Here is a 21,740-nt window from a genome sequence, read left to right on the forward strand (position 1 = left end):
AGCCCAACAGCCCCTCCTTTCCACAGGCTGGGCTCACAAAACCAGGTCTTCTCCTCTTGCAAGCATGGCCTGGTGATGTTGCAAGAACTTCACCACACTGCAGAAAAAATCTCAGGCAGATTTGCTCATAACCCAGGCAATTTCAGCAGTAACTTCTCCAGCACACACGTGTGTGCCGTGATGCGGCGTGACGCACTGAGCAAGCCCAGCACTGCCAGAGTGCTTCTGGACACATTTATTTACAACCTAAAAAACCCAAATAGTGGCTTTCAGAATAGGAGTCCCATCTCCACTGTGTTCACTCTGTGCATGTTGCTGAGAGAACAAAAAAAGGGGGGGGAAAAAATACAAGAGTGTATCTTTGTACAATGATTGCAGGAACAGATGAATAAACATGAAACCTGATACTTCACATCTGGTATTTCATCACTCCAAGTACCTTATTCACATTCAAATATATTTAACACTGTGGAAACTTTATAAGGTAACAATGTCTTTATGGAGGCAGCAACTTGCATGGAACTTTCAAAATTAAAAGTAACAGTAAAAATAATTTGTAACATGTAACTGTACTCTTCATAAAGCTATTTACCTCTCAGCTTCCTAACAGAAACCCAGAAAAACACCAAATAATGGCAGTTAGATACAGAATCAGGCAAGCCCACAGAATAAGATTTCTTTTGTCAATGTTCTAGTTCAAAGTTCAATTTTAATACCCAATTTATACAAGGTGCTTTGGAAATGAAGACTATTATTACTCATCATACAAAAATTCTATTATCTGAGCAGAAATTTTTTTCAAAGTATCCTTTCCCTTAACAATGCATGCCCAGAGATTTTACGTATAACCTAATAAGCATACACAGTTCTGAAAGGCTGCTATGCAATGTCTCACGTTAATTAGTACTCATTCTTCTCTGTGAAACTACTAAACATGCTAAAAAATTTCCTTTTCATAATCACTACATACTCATAAGCACTTTTGTTACAGAGATGAATACTTTTAATGCAAACTTGCAACTGAAGGGCAGTTTACAGGTCTCAAAAATTTTTATGAAATTATTTTCTTGTCTCAAAGGCAAAAGCCACCTTTACTACATTAAGGCTAATTTAGCAGTGCTGATAACAAAATGTCTGCAGGCATATTCCACTTGCTAGCACTTATGGCACTTTGGCATTGTCCCTGGAGGTGCACTAAAGCCACATCTTGCTCTAGCTAAATTTCAAAAAAAAAAAAAAGAAAAAGGAAAATATGCAGACAGAGCCAAATCCAATCCTGTGGCAACTCCAGTGACTTCAGTATTACACCAGGGATAAAAGTAGGGCTGCATTTCACAGCAGTGTTCATTCTTGTAATCTTTTCCAAAACACTCTCTCAGGAGCAAGGACAAGCATAGGCAAATATCTTGCCAATAAGTGAGTTCACAGGGATGGTTACAAGTTACTAAACTGTCAGCAGTAAAAGACCAACAATTGGAACAAAGTACAAATGCAGGACAGCCAATGCCCTCTAATGGGCTGGAGTTTTACTATGAACTGCATAAACAAGGACGTGGAAATTCATCAGAAGGGATCTCTGAGGTACAAGGCAAATCACAGAGAGCCCTACTTGTACAAGAGGATGACATTTGTGTTTGATCAATACTGCTTTTGAAACAGTACAGATGAAAAAAGCCTCACCAATGCCCTGGCATGACAGATAAAAATGTGTCTAAGAACTCAGTCTTTCCTCGGTGGCCTACACTGGACTGCTTCCAGAAAGAGTGTGAGCATCTATTTATAGATGTGTTCCTCTATCCTCCTTCAAGCCTCCACATTTATACCCCACTCACCTTTTTTTAATTTTATTTACTTTTAGTCAATACTGTGCCAGGAGCAGAACCAACACTCTAAGACCTTCACAACCTCACACACAAAGGAAAGGGAAAAGGAATGATGGATAGAGCTTTCCTGCAGGAAACTTATCACATGTTCCTTGGCTTTACCATGTATTCCCTTTCTCTCTCAAGAATTTCAAAACTAGTTTCTGGAATTTGTCCATTCGAACCAAAACAAGTGTCTTTGCTTCTTACCGAATCATTTCCTATAAATTTAAAAACAAGAGTTTCATTAGGCTTTCATTTTGTTTTCTGAGTGTTTCTTCAAGGAGCCATAACCCTGGGCCAGCCTGAAATCCTCCTGGTCTTGCACAGGTCACAGTTTTGTCTTTGCAGCCTGAGGATGCCCCAAGGCAAGAATAAAAATGTTAGGACATCCCCTTTTCTCCCCCAGCCAGGGGTCCCTGCAACCCTGTTCTGTAGGGATAGGATCAAAAGTCTTTTGTTCTTGTCATCCTCTTGAGTTTTAAATTACATTTTTGGGAAGGCAAGGGGAGAGGGAAACATCCTTCCCTTCCCTCCTTCTTGCGAGGTCTCAGCTGTAGAGGAACAGCTGAAGTCATCCAGGCTGTCTGGAGAAGTCACAGATGTCCCCCAGTGCCACTGGGGCAGCTCTCACCCTGGTGGCACCGCAGGCAGGAGCCCCTTGGCCACCCCTCACCCACGGATCCCAGTGCCCTCAGTCCTCCTTGAGCAATCCTCCAGTTCCCCTGGAGCCAGCTGAACACAAACCTCTTAGAAACGCCAATTTAAGGATGATTTTTAGACCACCACAAAGAACAGTGAAGAAACTCTGTCTGCTTGCTTACATGAATGTCACAAAGCTCTCATTAAATCAAAGGCAGAGACTTAAAATGTTTCTTCAAGCAAAATATCTGCCCTTCTCAGAGTCTCCCTCCAAAGATCAAAAACTACAATTGCTTAACTTAATCCACACATACTGATCATTATATTTGCTTCCATAAAGATCAGATTTGTTCTGGTGCCCATATCTAAAGGTAATTTCAGTTAGAAATGAAATGGTGCTCTCTTGACCTTTTGTCTTACATGGCCCATGAATTACTGACACATTACAATATCCCTCAGCAATATGGAAGCTTGGCCATATTGCAATGTCTCTTTTGTAAGTGAAATAAACTTCGTATGCCACTAAAAGGCATTAAATTATTTTCATTATGCCACGCAGGATGTAAAACACTTACACTGTTTTGATTTCAAAATCCTTGGAGAACAATTATGCTCTCAGGGCCATAAGACTCTATTAGGAAGTCCTCAGAAACCTAGCATGGTTTCAATAAATCCTCAAACACTACAAAGCAGTCACTCAGTTTGAAGAATGAAAACATGAGTTCATCCACTGTAAATTCTGCTCATACAGTGCCCTGCACTTCCTAACACATTTCTTTCTACTCAATCAGGGCAACACTTTCAGTGAAGTTTTCAGTATCAAGCACGCATAGCTCCTTTTTTTTGATTGAAAATTAACTATATTTGATTTAGGATTAGCATAAATATGAGATGTGCCTATGCTTATGACATTACTAGCTACTAGTATTAATCAACAATTAGATATGCACAAATAGTTTTATACATATATAATTCAACAAATGTTAACATTCAGGATTAGGAACCATTAAACTAAATCAGTGATTGTCACAATGAATGGCTAAATATGTAAATTTCTTTAATTTATTCAATGGCACAAAAAATACTTCAAAACACCAAAAAGTAGATTTCAGGGGTGACTAGTGTGGTTGCAGAGATCCTGATTAAAAAAAAAAAAAAAATGCAACCACCCTTATTTTGGCTGATGGGCTGTAGGAGCCTAAGCAAGGCTTTAGAGCATAAATACACAATAAGCCTGTTTATATATATATATACATGCTTATGTACTCCTAGAAGGAGAACAACCTCCTAATTAGGCAAACAGGAAAATACCAGAAGAGAAAAGCAATCAAAACAGGCAAAAACAGTCAAGCAGGAGAGGACAGGAGATATTCCATCCCCTTGGGCAGGGGGCGAAGGGGCATGCAGGAGAAGGAGGAGGGGGGAAAGCAAAAACACCCAGGCAGGAACCCCAGCCCATGGAACTTTCTGCCGAGGGCAGCTGAGAAGTTTCATCCCGACTCTTTATTTTTTTCCCGGACAGGACGCTCGGGGCGACGCGGCAGCTGCGGAGGGAGCGGCGCACCCGGCAGCGCCCGTGACCTCGGGCGGGCACAGCTGGTGGCAGCTGTGGCACCATCTGCTCGGGGCAGCGGCGAGGGACAGGGCTATATCCTCTCGGGCATTGCCACCCAGCCCTGGGGCACGGCCAGCCGACCAGGGCACTGCCACCCACCCCCGGGCACGGGCACACGGGCACACGGGCAAGGGCTCTCCCGCCCCAAGGAGGAGTTTGGAAAATGGAAAAGAGAAAGAAGAATGAGAAAGGAACGAGAAAGGAACATGAAAGAAGAATGAGAAAGGAATGAGAAAGAATAATGAGACAGGAACGAGAAAGAAGAAAGGGTAAGAAGAATGAGAAAGGAACGAGAATGAAGAACGAGAAAAAAGAACGAGAAAGAAGAATGGAAAAGAAGAATGGGAAAGGAACGAGAAAGAAGAATGAGAAGGAACGAGAAAGAATGGGTAAGAAAGAATGAGAAAGAAGAATGATGGAGAAAGGAAGGAGAAAGGAAGGAGAAAGGAAGGAGAAAGGAAGGAGAAAGGAAGGAGAAAGGAAGGAGAAAGGAAGGAGAAAGGAAGGAGAAAGGAAGGAGAAAGGAAGGAGAAAGGAAGGAGGAAGGAAGGAGAAAGGAAGGAGAAAGGAGGAGAAAGAAGAATAAGAAAGGGATGAGAAAGAAGTATGAGAAAGGAACGAGAAAGAACAATGGGAAAGAAGAATAAGAAAGAAGAACAAGAAAGGAATGAGAAAGAAGAATGAGAAAGAAGAACGAGAAATGAGAAAGGAGAGAGAGCTCGGAGCAGCGGGACAAGAGCTCCACAGCCCCGCGCAGCACACGGAGATGTCAGCATCCCTCGGTGGAATGTTGGCATCTGATTGAGAACAGTTTGCACGCAGGGAAGGGGGGAAAAAAACCAGTGAAAAATAAAGAAAAGACTCAAAAACACCCTAACTTGCCTCTTTCATGGAGAGGCTCCTGAACACAAGAACTTTATCAGTTTGCCATTCATAATCCATTTGCATAAACTGCCATACCACCAAGCAGACTGCACTTCCCATTTCCCTGGCTTCACTATTTAGTGGAAAATAAAGAAACATGCCTATTTTTTTTTTGTGTACCCAAGGTGAGACACAATTAAATGCTTCTTTTAAATATTTCCATTCAGCCACACCACTATATAAGGTAACTAATAAGACAATTCTGTATCAATATTGCTTTCCTAGTGCCAGCGGAGAAGGAAATGACTTGGACAGTCCTGAGCACAGCATCAGCTCAGCTGAGCTCTCTCAGCTTCATAGATTTCTTCATTATTTACTCCAAAAGCACCAAAATCAGAACCAGGAACATTGTGTAGAAACAAGCTGGGCTTTACAGTTCTCATGTTGGAACAATTATTTCCAAAGGCTAAATGTGTACCACTTACCATACATTTTGCCTTCATCTGATAAGATGATTTTCCTCCTCCCACACGGTGGATAGATAGCTAGAGCCTCCTGAAAGCTCTGTTCAATGTCAGGACTCCAGACACCTTCTGCATCGTTGTCAATGGGTTTATCTGCAGAATCACTCATTCTTTCAATGTCTTCGGCAGGACTCTCGCTGCCGCTCCAGCTGCTGGGCTCAATGGTGATGGCTGGGGTCTCCAAGCCTAAGCCTGGAGTCTTCAAGGGAATAAACCTGCAACACAAACAACCAACCCAAAAAGGTATTAAAGGCATGGAACTCCAGGCAAACATTTCTGCCTACTTCTGATAATAAGTGAACAGCAGCTGAGCAATAATGGCAGTAAGGCGAGCATGGGATACACCCAGGAAAAGTGAAAAATTAATAACTATTCTACCTCAAACGAGCAGAGGCAGAGCAATAAGGCTGCCAGAAAGCGAACTCTACTGCATTTTCTATGTGCAATTACATGAGGGCATAGAGAATCAGATTATTTTTCACAAACAGTCAAAGTGGGGGAAAACTCTCCAGTCACACTGCATCTGGCTGAAGACTGGCACGCTTAAAATAAAAAGCCAGATCCTCAGGCAGGGGAAAATCAGAATACTGCCACTGGCTGGAAGGGAAGCACACCGATTAATGCCAGAGTGACCACCAGAGCTTAAAACCATTTGAACCTAAAAACAAAAGCAAAAACTATTTTTCACATTCATCCAGATGTCAGTGAATTAAATGGAATTATAGCAGTGATGCCACAGCTCAATGTAATTAACTGGAAAAGGCTTTAATTTTCATATCTTACCCAAATAAATAATCAAATACAATCAGAATCCAAGCTATATACAAAAAGAAATCTTTAAAATGATAACACTGGAGCAAGGAATTACAAGAGAAGATATATGCTTTGCCTGATTTAAAAGGTCTGTCACAGAACCATAACAGAACAAAAATTACAAGCTTCAAGTTGCTGAATCAATTTAATAAGAAATAATTTAATATAGCTGCACCTGCTCACACTAGCAGAGCTGCAGATCTGTCAGTGTTCCTTTTATATTTTTGAGAGAAATACAACTCTACTCTAAAGACTTGCTCCAGGCAAAAAAGCTGCTGTATCAGACCAAATTCACCTCTGGTGTAATTCTTCGGGAAGTGAGTCAAATAACACCAGGAACAGAATTTGGCTCAACATGTCTAGGCAGTTTTATCGTGAAAAAAGGAGAAGTTTGGTGACTCTAATTGATCTAAGAGGATGGGAGTGTTCAAACATGCATGCATGAGCTGCAAACACAGTTAAAAATCCAGTTCCCTGGCTAAACACTCAAAACCCCTAAACTACAAGATTTTTCTTCTGCTAGGGCAGAAGAGAGGAGCTTCCCCTCGCACAGACCTCCATCCTCCTGCTGACATGCCTGGCACTGGGGTCTCAGGACATTGTAAAACAACAGGTGAAAAGCAGAACATCATCCACCCCACGGAGGAAGAAGGGGAGGGTGTACATGGAAAGCCATGACACCTCTGACTAAACACCTTTGAGCTGGAGAACTGCCTGAAAGAGGAAATATTTACAGCAGCCCTCACCAGCCAACCAATCGCTGGAGATAACTAAAACCTGATGGTCCAGTCCTTGGAGGCCACAGTGTCTTGCAAAAAAACAGAGCTGCAGCTGGGGAAACTGGGAGCAGGCTCAGTCTCACAAACCAACATTACCAGTCTGGCATCCAAAGCACAGGGTATTTCCACTTCTCCAGGCTCTAACCGGAACTCAGAAGGACCAGTATGTGTGAAATAATAGGCTCCCATAAACTGGATTTTCCCTGCTTGTCTGTCTCTACAGAGTGGCATTTCTTGACTTTGCGTTGCTTCGAACATTTCAGCACAGCTTCCAAAAATGTTAGTGCCTCCCCACCCTAACACAGCCAGGCTAATTACTGTCTCAAATGCTTTTTAATAACTGATAATGAAGGAGCAGATGGATTCACAGAGAACCACACGTGTGGCGAGAACTCTGGCCAAATGCACCACTTATGGTCTGGGAAATCCAAAGCACACATTTTTTAAGTTTTAATCACACACAAAGGGAGATGCAAACCTTGGTAAAATGGTGAAACCCCATCCTTCATAATCCTCAGATGGCTGAAGGGTTGGTTCAACACCCAGAAGAGTTAAATCTTGTCTGCAAAATTTAGCCCAAGCATGAGCACAGTGATACTGGGAAACTACTGACAAAAACAATCATGTCCACTTAAGCCTTCACAGAGAAGGGGAATCTTTGGTAAATGAGAGGTAATTGAATGTTGATGGGGATAATTAGGAGGAGGAGTCAGTTTTATTGCAACAGTGCAGGGGAAAATGGCTGCTGGAGGATTTATTGGCCTCACATGACCAAACCACAATGAGCATCTCACCAGAAGGTAGCAGGGGGTGGGACACATCACTGGCTCTGTTTTCCAAAGGTGACTACAGCAGGAAATCCTTCCCCTCGCTGAGTCCATGGCTTGCAGAGCACAGCACAGCCACGGGCAGCTTCTGCTCAGCTCAGCCACCCTCTGCTTACAAAACCTGCCACAGTCATAGCCTCAAGTCCTATTATCATCTTATAAACCAGCCCTTGTTATTACATTATGCTGAAATAATAATTAAAATGCACAAGGAACATAGTGAGGCTCTAAAGTAATTAATGTTACTTGATAGTCATGTCATATCTTGCGTTGTGTTTACTGGTGAATTTTCACTTATCTGTTATCTCCCTTCCCATTCCTCTTTACCTACTTGGATATCATCTTGAGGCACTCATAGATACTATTCCAGCCTCTAAAATGTAAGATAACCAAGTGTTCCTTCAGAACATCTGTACAATAGGGGCGTGGAGCAGCCTGCTGGAAGAAAACCTTTCATATTAAAGGTTATTTGGAGCGATTTCCATTTTGGTGAATGCTGACACTGCAGATTAAGCCAGAGGGCCAAGGAGGAAGAAAACTTGTATTACAACTGCTAAATGGCTCCCTCTTACTTCAGGAAAAAAATGAGCTAACTCAGTTAATCATTTCCAGCTCAGCTCTATGTATCAAATGGCAATTCCACCTCCTCCTCAGCTTGAATTCTAAAGACTCAGCTGCGATGAAAAACTTCAGACCTGTTACGCTGGAGTTCAACAAGATTATCAAAAATAATATAAGCTGTCAACAGATGAGCTTTTTTGCACATTTCTAATGAGCTATAACTCTCATATGAAAAATGTCGATTTACAATCCAATTTAAATTTTAAAAAATTTTAGAAAGTGAGCCTACTTTATATTAGCAAACTCCAAATCTTGCAATGCCAGCTTTCAGAGGAGGAAGAGCCAAGCTCCTGGGGCCAATTAGCCCCACCTCCCCTGGCCAAAATCAGAGATTGTACACATGACAGATCAAGTGGAAGGGTTCTGTATTTGCTTTTTATCATGTTAACTTTCAGAGAACCAATACCCTGTTTGCACTTTCTGTTAACAAAATTAAAACACATCAACACTACCTAGAAAACCAAGCAACCAACCAACTAACCAAAAAAAAAAGCCCCAAACCCACAAAAAATAGAGAAAAAAAAAACCGCACAAAAAAACCCTAACAACAACCCTAGCCCAAAAGATTTTGGCTCACCTTTTTGTACATTCTATCACTGCTTAAAGCACACTGCTGCAGTTTAGGTGGTCTCTCTTCAGAGTTTTCCTTTTAACACCAGCCTTACACATTTCAAGATAGCTTCCCCTGTACATAAAACTCTTTTAGCTGCAAACCAAATGCATCTGTCTTGCAGCTGCTTTCTACTCTGTGCAGTTAAGTCAATTCTAAATATATCTGTTTTCCTCATGTGGTCATTAAGACACTTTTTTTCTGCATGATGGAGGTACGTCCTCCCCGTCAAACAGCACAATGTCACTCTTAGGAACAGAGACACCATTAGGGGACATAGAGGATTTTATAAACATGTTTTATAGCCAGGCCATTCAAGACAGTTTGGTGAGCTACAAGATATGACTTGCTGTCATTATGTTCACTAAAGCAACTTGAAAAATTACTTTAAAATCTCAGAGAAACAAAGCTAGCTGTTGTCAGAGCCCATCAAACCAATGTGTTTAAATCAAACCAAATGATAGTCTGCAAGTGCTTCTCAAGAGAATGGCTTCTTTACCTACACAAAACATTCTCTTATGCCTTTCACTTTATGAGCAATGCAAACCTGGACTTGCCCAGAAAGCTGCTGCTCACAGACCAACAACTGAGATCAATGGCTCCTCACAGGAGTGTAGGACAAGTGCAGAGCTAAGGCCTTGATACCTTTCATAACCTTCAATATTTGCACTATGAACTAACATGGAAATGCTGTCTTTCAAAAGTCACTAGAGCTGGGTCTTATTTTCCAGTGTCTTCCAAAAGTTAAACAGTTTTTTCTGTTTGTTTGATTAATTTGCTTCCTTGAATTTCAGTGTACAGGTGCCAAATGGTGCCTTCTCTGTACTATCCAACAATCCCTGGAAAAGGATGAATGCTCTGCAGATATTGCAGCAGGAACACAAAAATGACTGAAAACACACCTTGATTCTGAGAGTTGTCTGAGGAAAAAAACCCATTATGTCTCCCAAGTCTTCTAAACTGTATCTGCTCAGAGGGGATCAAGTCCAGGTATTTCTGAGACGGAACACCAGTGTTGTTATCCGCACTGATCTTCTCACTATAAATAGATGCAGACTGCTACCAAATTATTCTTACAGCCAGATCTATATTTCTAAATCATGTCTTTCAGAAAAAAAAAATCTTAATTCTTGAGGTAGAGATTTCAAGTGTTGAAGGGGTAAATTACACTTTTAAAAACACATATTTTTAGTTCATGAACAACCTCATCTTAGCCTCAGTTATGTAAAAACAATGGAACGGGGAATCCAACAAGTTTTTTATAAACATTTAGATGGCAATGAGCAGATGAGTGCAAATCAACTAATTCTAAATTTGCAGATGGCATATTTTCTCTGAAGGCTTGAAAAGTTGCAGGCCCATGGGATTTTCCTTCTGCTTTGTTCAGCAGTGCAAATCCACAGCTGGAGTGCCAAAGCTCTGGAGAGGATCCAGAGGAAGAAAGTTATCAGATCTAGAAAACATGACCTACCAGGAAAGGAATTGGTTTTTTTTTTAAATTTAGAAAGGACTGTTTTGAGAAGATAATCACTTTCAAATAAGGAAAAGGTAAGAGCAAAGCAGAGAAGCAGCTCTTAGCCATTACTACCAAGGATGGGATATAAAGCAAAGAACTTGAGTGGCAGCAAGGAAACCACAGGTTGGGCATTTGGGGGATTGTTCTGACCCCATCAAAAGTCACACACCCGAAGGGATCAGTTTCTGGGGCACTGGGGAACTGCTGGGGCACAGAGGCTGTTCCCTATCACAGATTTCTCAGGCTCTTTCTGCACTGATTAAAGTAAATATGGAATTGGTGGAAAGCCTGAATTTCTCTAGGATTTTATCTTTCTACCTTGCCAGTGAAAGTGCAAGCACGCCAAGAAATTACTTTTTTATTTACAAACAAACTCAGAGTGGATTTTGTAGCTGTGATGTGTAACTGTATGGATTTTTATGATTCTCTGTGGCATTCAAATGGCATTACTTTCAGAAAAACACTATACCTAAGACACTTTATATGTAATTTCTTTTTATGAGGAATGGCTATAGCACAGTATGAAGAATAAAAAAATGTAAATAATTTACAGAGTATCCAATGGTGAAACCATTAGATTAAAATTACTCTATATTGTATTTTTGTTACAAGTTCCACTTATCAGCAATTATTCCCTCTAAGAAGAAAGAGCACAGGAGAGAGAATCAGCCCGTTTCTAAAATAAAGTATTCCTTTAAAATTCAGACTAATTCAGCCATTCACATTTGCCACTGAAATGAAAAAACAAGAGGTTATCGCTGACTCTGAGAACACTTCAGGAAGAAATTCTGATGCTATGCTTTTCTGGTGAGCAAATACTTGCATGCAGTGGTGCTTCCATGTCCTTCCTAACATTCATATAAACTAGCTTTGTTATCCTAAGATTGAATTTACCATTTCTTGATTGGGATTCAAGCTATTTATTAACTGCCAGCTACCTATTTCAGATTTGGCTTTGGGATCTGTGCAGGAACAACATGATCAGTCCAACTATAGCCACAGAGCACCTGCAAAAGGCACATGATGTTTTTTTCCTGAGGTGAGTGCATTATGCAGTGAATTTGGATGCACTTCCTTCTCCTCAACTACCACACTCGGGGTACAAACAAAAGTAGTAGGAAACAGTGCCATGCCAGTGTGTAAAATACCAAAAACATGTAATTTAACATCAGTAAAGTGATGGTTTTCTTTCAACAAAAGTCAGTATTCTGCTCATCTGAGAAGACTTACATGTGTACTTTCACAAACCATGAGGAAACTTACTGAACAAAGGGTGACACAGATCAGCAAGAGTAGGCAGCATATAGGCCTAAATGTGAAATTAGGATTATAGGAACTATTTATAAAGAGAAACAATGCATTCTCCTTTAATTGCTTGGGGTTTTTTTTTTGCTTATAGAAACAGATTACTCAGCAAAGAGTAGGCTGATGGTAATACATAGGAATTTTTCCCTTTAGAAACAGCTTTCATCTCTGCACTCTTTATGCAAGTGAAAGGTCTATTTGGTACCACTCTGAGAGCTTCATTTATTTATTTTTCCAAAGGCTGCTTTTGTTGATAGATACAATTATTGTCATAAGGATGTTGAACCATTAGCTCCAACCCAGTTTTCTTGTCCATTAGTTTTAATTTCATACCATTAATAAAATGGTTCATCTTCTCAGTGGGGAAACAACTGGATTCTGACTGTGCCTACTCCACACTCACGGGCTCGGGAGGCTTTGTGCTGCATCACCAGGATGCCTTCTGCAGGCAGCTCCAGCTTCAACCATGTGTTATCAGGCTGGTGACCAGCAATCCAGCATACCAAATTGCTTTCTAAGTGGCTGCACATCACTCCTGGTCCATGGTGTGTGCTGATGCCCACGTTATCACCGGGGAGGTGACTCTCAACATACCGCTGGTGAATCCCTATCTCATCATGGTCACACTGCTCCAGATACAATTCCTTCCTCGTGTGATAGTGGAGCAGCCACACTCATCCTAGGTGCTAGTGCTCATTTACACCCAGCTGGTTTCAATTATAAGGGTGTTCCTGGGATTTAACGCAGCTCCAACACCGCGCTGTGGTGGCAACCAACAAAGATAATTCTGAGCATGACTTGGCGCTCAGTGGAATGAAGAGCAGTGAGCAGCACCATGCCTGGCTTGCTTCTGCTAATTGCCAGCACGAAGCAAAGGGAAGGATAAAACATTTACCAGCTCTCAGGAGGAGAAGCCATTCCTCCTGCACTAACCCAGCTGCTGGGCTGTGCAGCTCCTGTCACCCTGCACATCCTGTCACCAAGCAGGGCTGGCTTGAGAGCAGCAACATCCATGGCCAGTGCAACACCGTGGCTGCTCAGCCCAGCTGGGACTTCTTCATGGCAAAAGCTGCAATACTGTGCAGTGGGGATTACCAGTATTTCACCCATTCACCAGTGATTCAGCTCTGAGAAGAATGGGCTGCGACCGAGGTGGGTCTGTCTGTTTGGGGCTCTGCTCGCAGAGCAAGAGGAATAGCTTGGGCTGGCCAAGGGCCATCCTTGGGCACTGAAAAATGCTCTGTAAGAAACATTCCCAGACCCAACAGCCATAGGTAGAGGTCACAGGAGGTCCCTCAGGGCAAGGTCTGCAGCCACTGCTTTACTAGGGGCGTCCACATGGAGTGTGTGGTTGGCAGAGCACTGTAATCCATCCTGCTGCCAAGCACACAGAAAATAAAAACTAGTGTATGACTGTCAGGACAATAAATGTTTTTGGTGTACAAGAACTGGGAAATGGGACAGAAAAATAGGCACAGTTCTTGCTTACCTGCAATAACTCTATTTCATCAATGCCTTAAGTTCAGCCACCCTGTGGAGGCTGAGGCAGGGGTTCAGTGTGCACTGAGGCTCTGTGCCTTCCCAGTGGCTCCATAAATTACCAGCTACAGCATAAAAGCCCAAAGAAAAGAGACACTGGCCCTTCTTCAGCTCCAGTGCTGTCCACCTCTGGGATCCAGACCTGGATCCAGGCACAAACACACTCAATACCATTGGAACTACCCATCTTCTGCATCTATGGATGCTTTTCCCATCCGTCCCATCTACCTGGGAGTAGATGAATGATGCAAATGCAGTCCCATGGCTTTTGCATGGACAAACACAGGATCTCAGCTTTGCAGTTTGCTCTAACTGCCTTCCCACAGGCATCAGGAAGCAATTATTTTCATTTTGTACCCCAAAAGCCAAACTGGAACTATTAATTCCACCTACCAAGTGTTGTAAATACCAGAATGAGGTACACCCTTGATCTCTGGTGTGTTACCAGCTTCCTGTTGGGACCATTGCTCACACCAATGATGGACTTGGCATATATGGACCATTGCTCACACCAATGATGGACTTGGCAGCAAGTTGTTCTGTTTAGATGTAGCTCTGAAACTCAGTTTTTCCCCTGGACTCCCTGAGCCTCACTAGCTTTGTTGGAGTTCCCATGTCACACAGACATTTGCAAAACCAGGTGCAATCCTTCACATTCGTAGCTCTCTTACTCTATTTCTGGCATGTGACTAACTGGGTTTGTACTCCAGCTTTAGATTTTTCTCTTTTCTTTTTTTTTTTTTTTCCTTTTTTTTTTTTAAATGACTTGTTTCCAGGATGAAAGGTTTTTTTTCCACAATGGCTGCAAAAACATGAGAGTTCGCCTTAACAACTCTGAGTGAGGTGGGGAAAGGGACAGAAAATCACCTGCTTGAACAACTTTATCTAAGTTCAGTCAGGAAAGGGAAAACCAATGCTATTTGAGGGGTGGTCCAACGTCTGACTGGTTCATATGTAACATAAAACTGTCACCTATATAAAAAATATTTTATATTATGATTTAAGTATTCTGTTAAACAGGTACAAAAAAGGCACAGTAAAGTAAAAGGTTCATTCATTTACTCAGGTGCATTTGTTTAAACAAGAAACAGCCACAACATTAACCCTTTCCCTATCCCAAGCTGAAGAAGGCCCCTTTTTTAAGAAGGAGGAGAAAAGCAAATTTTGGACAAACTGCAACCTCCAATTGGCCAAAGCCACTCCTGGAATCCAGTGCTGGCACCTTTTATCCCTCAAGCCCACTTGTTCTCTGCTTTGCAGATGTTATACAAACACTCCTTTGTGTAAGTGCAAACACATACACACAGACTTTCTTAAACATTTGTTGGAAGAACTAAATTGCCACTGAAATTCATTTTACAAGTTTAGAAACTCTACGAAGCACTCTCTGTGAGCTCCATCCCTCTAAAGCTGCTACAGAGCTTGTGAATGTCTCATGCTTACCTGAATGTGCTGGTTTTGTACCAGGCAACACCAGCAGAAAACCATTTTATTCTGCTTTGGTGTTACTGTTTGAGCTACAGCCCCGGGCTCTGATTCTGACAACACAGAGCCATTTTATACATATGAATAATCACTCCAAGTTTAATGAAGCTCCTCACATCTCCATTAGCAATTGTTTTGGCTGCAAAAAGGCCCTGCCTATCAGCCCTGGAGGAGCCTGGAAAGAGAGTAGTGATAATACTGGGAGGCTCACTTTGGGAAAGGCTTTGGTTTTCTCGGGATGGGACACAGAACTGCAAGACAAAAAAAAAACCACCACTCCCCCCCACAAAAAAAAAAAAAAAGGCAAAAAACCCCCCAAAATAAAAACAAAACAAAAAAAAACCCCACAAACCTGAAGGGGTGAAATCACAGTGCCACAGCCCTCCACAAGGCTGGGATTTAATCCCAGTTTTCTGACCTTGTTCTCACCAATTCTAACAGAAAGGGATTTCAGAAGCCAGTGTGTGAACTCAGATAGGACTTGGGGTCCATGTCAACCAGCCACAACATGTCTACAGTCTTCATCATATGCCAGAACTGGAAAACCCACTTCGGGTTTTTGTGCATACAGAAAAATCAAAGCAACAATTTTGTTTGCAAGTGCTGTAGCTGTCAAATAAAAGTATTTTAACTCATTTTGTTTTTGAACTGCTAGCAGTGGTGTTTTGGGCAAATTACCCACCAAATTAAATTTTAAGTCTGAGTTGTTCATCTGTCTATTACAAAGGAAGCCTTCTCTGCAAGGAAATGAGCTTTACTAATAGAGCACTTCTACACTGAAGTTTCTTTCTTCCATCTCACTCCTGCCTCCAACACCTTTCCTCCCACAGGTGGGGAATGCATTGGCTCACTAATGTCCACATCACTGTTTCATAGAGATAATGACAGATTGGGATTGCATTTTGCCCATAATGGAAAATTGATTTCTTGCATCTAAATTGAGAATTAAGGATGGTTTTATGCAGCAGGACTTGCAACTTCTGCAAGGAAGTAGTAGAAAACACTTTCCTGCTGAGATCCTGAAACAATCCCAAACTGTGGCAAACTTTAATTGCTGGACATAAGTAAAACCTGCAGTAACTGCCTTTTCAAAACTCAGGGTAATAGTTATGCAGTTATTCTGTACTTCTCTTGTAGTTATTGCCTGTTGAGGAAGCAATTTCTGTCTTAAGCTGTGACTTAATATTTCCAGTCTATTTCAACTCCTTGTTCACTGTAGTTTAATCCTACTTCAGGGGGTGTCAATCTTCCACAAAAATAACTTTGCTGGCAACCATCAGAATCGTGAATTCACTGGACACCAGTGGAGCTAAAGAAGAGATGGCTGGGTTCAGGCAGCAGAAAACAGAACATCAAAACACCCAAACAAAAAGCACAAGCCTAGGAACTAATCCTGAAGTGAATTACCTCCTGGACTTTAAAAATCTCAAATTTAACAGAAATAGTGATTTCACAGCAGACTTATTTCTGCCACAGCACCCCTCCTCCCCTGTGCTCACCATTCCCATTTTCATGGGCAATCATCACCTGCATAAAGAACAGCTTCCCTGCTCAAGACCCTGCTCCTGCTTCCCAGCTCTGCAGCTCTGACTCTAGCCCCTCTCAGGAGTGTCCCATAAAGCTGTGATGCCTTCTGGAGAGGCAGAGACCATCACCTGTCCTGGATCTGCCTGAGCTCAGCACATCCTGGAGCATCTTGCCCTGCTGAGCCACCCAGCTGGAGCTGTCCTGGGAAGGGAATGCTGGACTCACCCAGCCCCACGTGCAGGTCTGTGCTGGGGATTTTCACCAGCAGAAATCCTTGCAGAGAGGAGCCTCTCCAACGAGATGGCTTTGTGGCAATATGGAAATACATTAAATTCTACAGATTCCCCAGGGAAAGGAGAATATACAACATAATGCAAATAATGCTTTCAAATGACAAAAGGAAAGTGGTCAAAAATACTTTGCTAAAACCAGCCAATAGTTGAAATTTCTGATATAAATAGAATGCCTCTAACACATTCTATTCTCTCTAATACACAGTAATAGTATCTGAAGGTTACTATCAAAATCTGTTTAGGAAGAAGAGTTAATGCTCATGCATGCACACAGTTCTATTCAAAATGTTTAGTTAAGCTCAGAAAAAGACCAACTCAATTATTTATACATTTAAATTATGTTCAATCACACTAGCTCTTCAAAATTACCTCTGTTTTTCCTAAAATCTATACACAAGTGTTCATTGAAGGCCATTTACTGTAGTGAAAACTGAGCACCTGTAGAATGGCTTGTCCAGTATGTTTCCAATTAGAGGTTTAGGGTGGCTTCATGTTGACAGCTGAGACTTCAAATTTCACTATTTAATTCACCACCACCAAACACCATTAAAACCCTGCACTTTTTTTAATTTCAGACTGCAGGCTTTTCAGTCCTTGCAGGGCAGGCCTCTCTTTAAGCCAGAACGATTTCTGGACTTGCAGGATAAGCAAATGTCAGAATGGGAGATCAGACCATCAATCCTGAACTACGTAGTGTTGCTGCTAGTGAATCTAACACTTCAAGAAAGTATTTGAATGCTCTTGGTTCTTCTGCTCAGCCACTGATGTGTCATATGGTTCTTTAAACCTTTCTGTGCTTTACCATTTTCACATCCTCTTCACTGAGAAGCTCAGTCAGATTGTGATCCACATCCTCAAAACTTTACTGCTAGTAAAATCCTTGGAAATCCTAGGCAAATACATTTCATTTTACTATTTTTGCTATTATTAATATTAAATGAATACAAATAAGAAGGGGAGAGTGACCCAGGCAAAAAAAAAGAATGACCCAGAAAGGGAATGAGTTGAACAAATGACCCAGAGAAAAGAAATTATATTTTGGCTTTCTTCCTCAGAATAGCTGCTGGTTTCCTCAAACGACTTTTTTAAAATTTTATTTGAAAGCATTAAAAAAATGCTGATGGACATTAAAGTAGAAGCAAGCTTGGCTCTTGGTAGAGAAACATTATGACTTAGAGCCAGGGACTTATTTTTCACATGTGAATTATTTTTTGAACAGCATTTCCTGGCTCAATGTCACTGCACCACAGATAGATATGACAGCAGATAAGTGTATGAGATTTTAGATCAACAAGAGTTTTACAATGAATACATTTGTAGTCAGAGCTCAAAAATGGGTTTATTTCCACTGTGCATGAAAGATGTATTGCACACTGTTTTATTAATACACTTTCCTTCTTAAAATGGAATGTAATTCAAATTTTCTGACACTGCAGCTGCAATCTGATGGTTTGGTTTCCTAACCATGTGGATTTACAGTAAGAAACTCTTCAATTTTCTTTCCCCCTCTAGCTCATCTTTCTGCCACCTTGATTTATTTCTGTTTCACAGCTGTGATTATCAAAGGATTCTTGCTCTCACTCCACACTTTTCCCCCTCTTCCTGCAGCAGATCTAAACTAAAACACAAATTTTCTGGGAATATGAAATTAAAGAACTTTTAGAGCAAGAATACCATGTCCAGAATTGAAGGGAACAATTTACCAAATGCTAGAGGTTCAAACTAAGAAAAATTTAAAACCTCTCAGCTCTGATTCCACCATCAGTAGTCACTACAGCACACCAGGAACTCTTCTATGAAATTTACCCACCTCTGGGATTTACAGCACTAACCACCATAAGCAGCAGTTGCTTGAGTTACATAAATAAAGCTCCAAATACTCCCAAAATCAGTGCTGCTGCTTTTCAAACTGGCACCAGAAAACCTTAGTAGCACAAACATCATCCAAAAGGCAAACCAATCCAAATAAACAATGAAAACCAGACTGAAGCAGAGAACAAGGACACACAGCAAGGACTAGCAAAATGAAATTAATGGGTAAGATAATGATGGGAACTGAGGGAGCCTGCCCTCAGCTCCTTCCCCTCTCCAGAGCAGCACAGATGTGAAGGAGAGCTGGGTGCTTTGCCCCATCCAGCAGAGAGCTTCCCTTTCCTAGTGTTTCAAAGGGATTCAAAGGATGAAACCCTAGCCCTGTGTTTATGTATTAATTACTGAAAAGTTACTTAACCTTGAGCCATATCCTCACGTAATGAGCTTGGGCTTTCTTAAGTCTCTCAGGAAGGGGGCTGAAGCAAAGCCTCTGGCTGGTCTTGACTCAGGAGGATCCATGCCCTGGGTGCTTGGTGGGGATGGTTGGGCACAGGGTGTGCAGACTCCAATTACAGGGATGCTGCACTTGCAGAGATCTGCAGCGATAACAATTCTACTTAAAAGCCTCACTACACGTCTGAATGCATTTACACATTCTCCTTTTACTCTCAATTTATTATTAATGGCAGCTCGGCTAATATCAAGACCCCGGCGTGTTTGGCACTGCAGGGGCACAGAAGGGCAGCAAATTCTTGCTCTGAGGAGTTTACAGCCTAATTATAAATGACAGCAGATGGAGGGTAAACATTGTGAGCCCTTCTGCTTTTCATTAGGAAACTTAGCTCAGGTAACAATTTATAACCGGATAGAAACAACTGCACATTCAGGCATGTGCCACAGCCCAGGCTGCAGGCACATCCCAGTCAGTGTCACATCCTGGGTGGCAGTGGCCACCCCCAGGACACACAACTGGGTCCCGGGAGATTGGGGGCTTTACAAAACACCACCTGTATGAAGATTTTGCAGGAAGCAAACAGGAAAGCACGCATTTAAATCAACAGCTGTTCACCAAAGGACTTCATGTGTAAGCCCAGAACATGCATCTGATGGAATTTTACACTTCCTCATACTTTAGGTATCATTCCTGAGTCCACCTTACATTAGCTGCCTATGTAACCTCATATTAATCACCCATAAAGTCATTAAAGTCACACGTTACCTTTATAAATATCCACAAAAGGAGGCCATAACTGATAAATTTTGTCCACCTGAGTACCATACTGGTAATTCACCAGGAAGCTGCAGCCTCATGTGTTTTTTACACATCTTGAAACTCTTGCTGTGGTAGCAGACCCACACCAGAGGCTCTGCAGGGCTGAGCTGCACAGGGACATTTGAGGACCCCTCAGCTGTAGGAAAGCACTGGGGACTGAGCTGAGCATGTGTGGGTGTTGGAACTCAAAATGTCCCTCAGACATTTTTGGAGGTTCCAGGCCCTGGTCAGAAGCATTTGAGACCCTGGCAGGCAACTGGAAACAGCTGTAATTTTGAGTTTGAACCATGGAATGATTTACCAACCTTGCAGGAAGAGCAAGAAGTCACAAAAGTTTAGATATTATACTAGAAGTAGCTATAAAGTAGAGGGAAGAATTTTTCAGTGTTGTACAGGGGGTTTTTAACACCTGTACAGGGGAGTTTTAGTTTTGTACATGGGGGTCAGAGGTTTTAAGATGGAGGAATTTTTGGCCGGTCCTGTCCTCCCTCTTTTCTTCCTTACCTCCATGTTCTTGGTGATGTTGGCACTCACAGATTGGTTTAGAGTAGAAAAGCACCATTTAATACAGGTAATAGGCATTGGGGAAAAACTGTAAACATGTAACACGCCATGTACCATATAAAAGATAGAAAAGCACCATTTAATATAGGTAATAGGCATTGGGAAAAACTGTACCCATGTAACACATAATGTCCCATATAAAAGAGAGCAGCAGCCCTGGGCGGGGAGAGAAGAAGCAGTCGGGGTCAGAGAGGATGTCAGGGTGTGTGTGTGCCTCTGCCTGAGCTGTGAGCAAACCACAGCAGCCCCAGAAGAAAATCTTTTAGATAACTTGCAATAAACTGCCTTGAGACCGGACAGCAGAGACTGCTGAGCCTTTCTTTGGAAGCTCGGGTTGGAGGAGAGACTTTTCCAGCACACGGATCCCCCCCAAACCAGGCTGGGGTTCCGACATGTGGGGACAGCTCCCAGGGACAGCCCAAACCTCAGGATATACACTAATAATGTACAGAGGCCCTGTGAGGAGGGGGTTCAAGTGAGCCTCATGCCCTGGGAGGCAAACACGGCTCTCCCCTGGCTGAGATGGCCCAGGCAGGAGGTGTTTGCATTCAGCCCTCTGCGAGGCCACACCTCAGTGCCGAAGGGCTCCAGGGACCCAGCAGCTGTGCCTCAGATCACAGGGATTAATGTCACGCTGAGACTTCATCTGCTGCACTTCCTACTGCTTTACGGGAAGATCTGGACTCTGGCTCTGCAGCCTGTCTCGTAGGACTGGCAGCATTGCTGATCCCTTCCCTGGACACGCCAGGAGCTCCCCGTGTGCAGAAGCTCTTGAGCAGAACCCCAGCTCATCCTTGCTCACCAACACGACCCTCAGGTGCAGGAAGGGCCAGGCACCACCGCGGATGGCACTGCAGCCACCCAGCGCCACAGGGGACTCACGGCCCCAAATTCACAACAAGAAGGAGATTTGCTAACACGAGGTACAGAATCACAGCGCCACTTCCCAGATCTGACAGAAAATGGGCATGGAAAGTCCAGATTCCCACAAGGGCACGCTGTTTTCAGAAGGCAGAAGTACCTAGCAAGATACTGATTACCAGCCTCATCCATGTGGAAGAAAAGTTATTTATTGCAGCACGCTGTGGGGATGACTGCATCAGCAAAGAGTCCTGGGCTTCAAAATCGTTTTGTTCCCATTAGTAAATTCACAAACAACTCACAGAACAGTAGCAAAGGTCTGGTACCACCAGAACCAAACTCTTTCTGGTCATTCTCTATTTTCAAGCAGACGAGGGTTCACACAGGAAGATGGGCAGGTCTCTCCAG

At 42.4% G+C, this 21,740-nt stretch overlaps 1 protein-coding gene across 8 annotated transcripts in view; it reads right to left on the reverse strand.

Moving 5' to 3' along the window:
- TEAD1 (TEA domain transcription factor 1) overlaps positions 1-21,740 on the reverse strand; it is a 155,097-nt gene that overhangs the window by 95,594 nt on the left and 37,763 nt on the right. For all 8 annotated transcript variants that reach the window (XM_085579740.1, XM_085579739.1, XM_085579737.1 and 5 more), the window contains one exon: positions 5,469-5,722. In XM_085579740.1, the coding sequence (XP_085435866.1) occupies positions 5,469-5,616 (148 nt within the window). In that variant the 5' untranslated portion in view covers positions 5,617-5,722. The remainder of the gene's footprint in view (positions 1-5,468; positions 5,723-21,740) is intronic.

Source organism: Lonchura striata, chromosome 5 (assembly GCF_050655825.1).
Source record: "Lonchura striata isolate lonStrDom1 chromosome 5, ASM5065582v1, whole genome shotgun sequence".
In the NCBI taxonomy this organism is placed as follows: domain Eukaryota; kingdom Metazoa; phylum Chordata; class Aves; order Passeriformes; family Estrildidae; genus Lonchura; species Lonchura striata.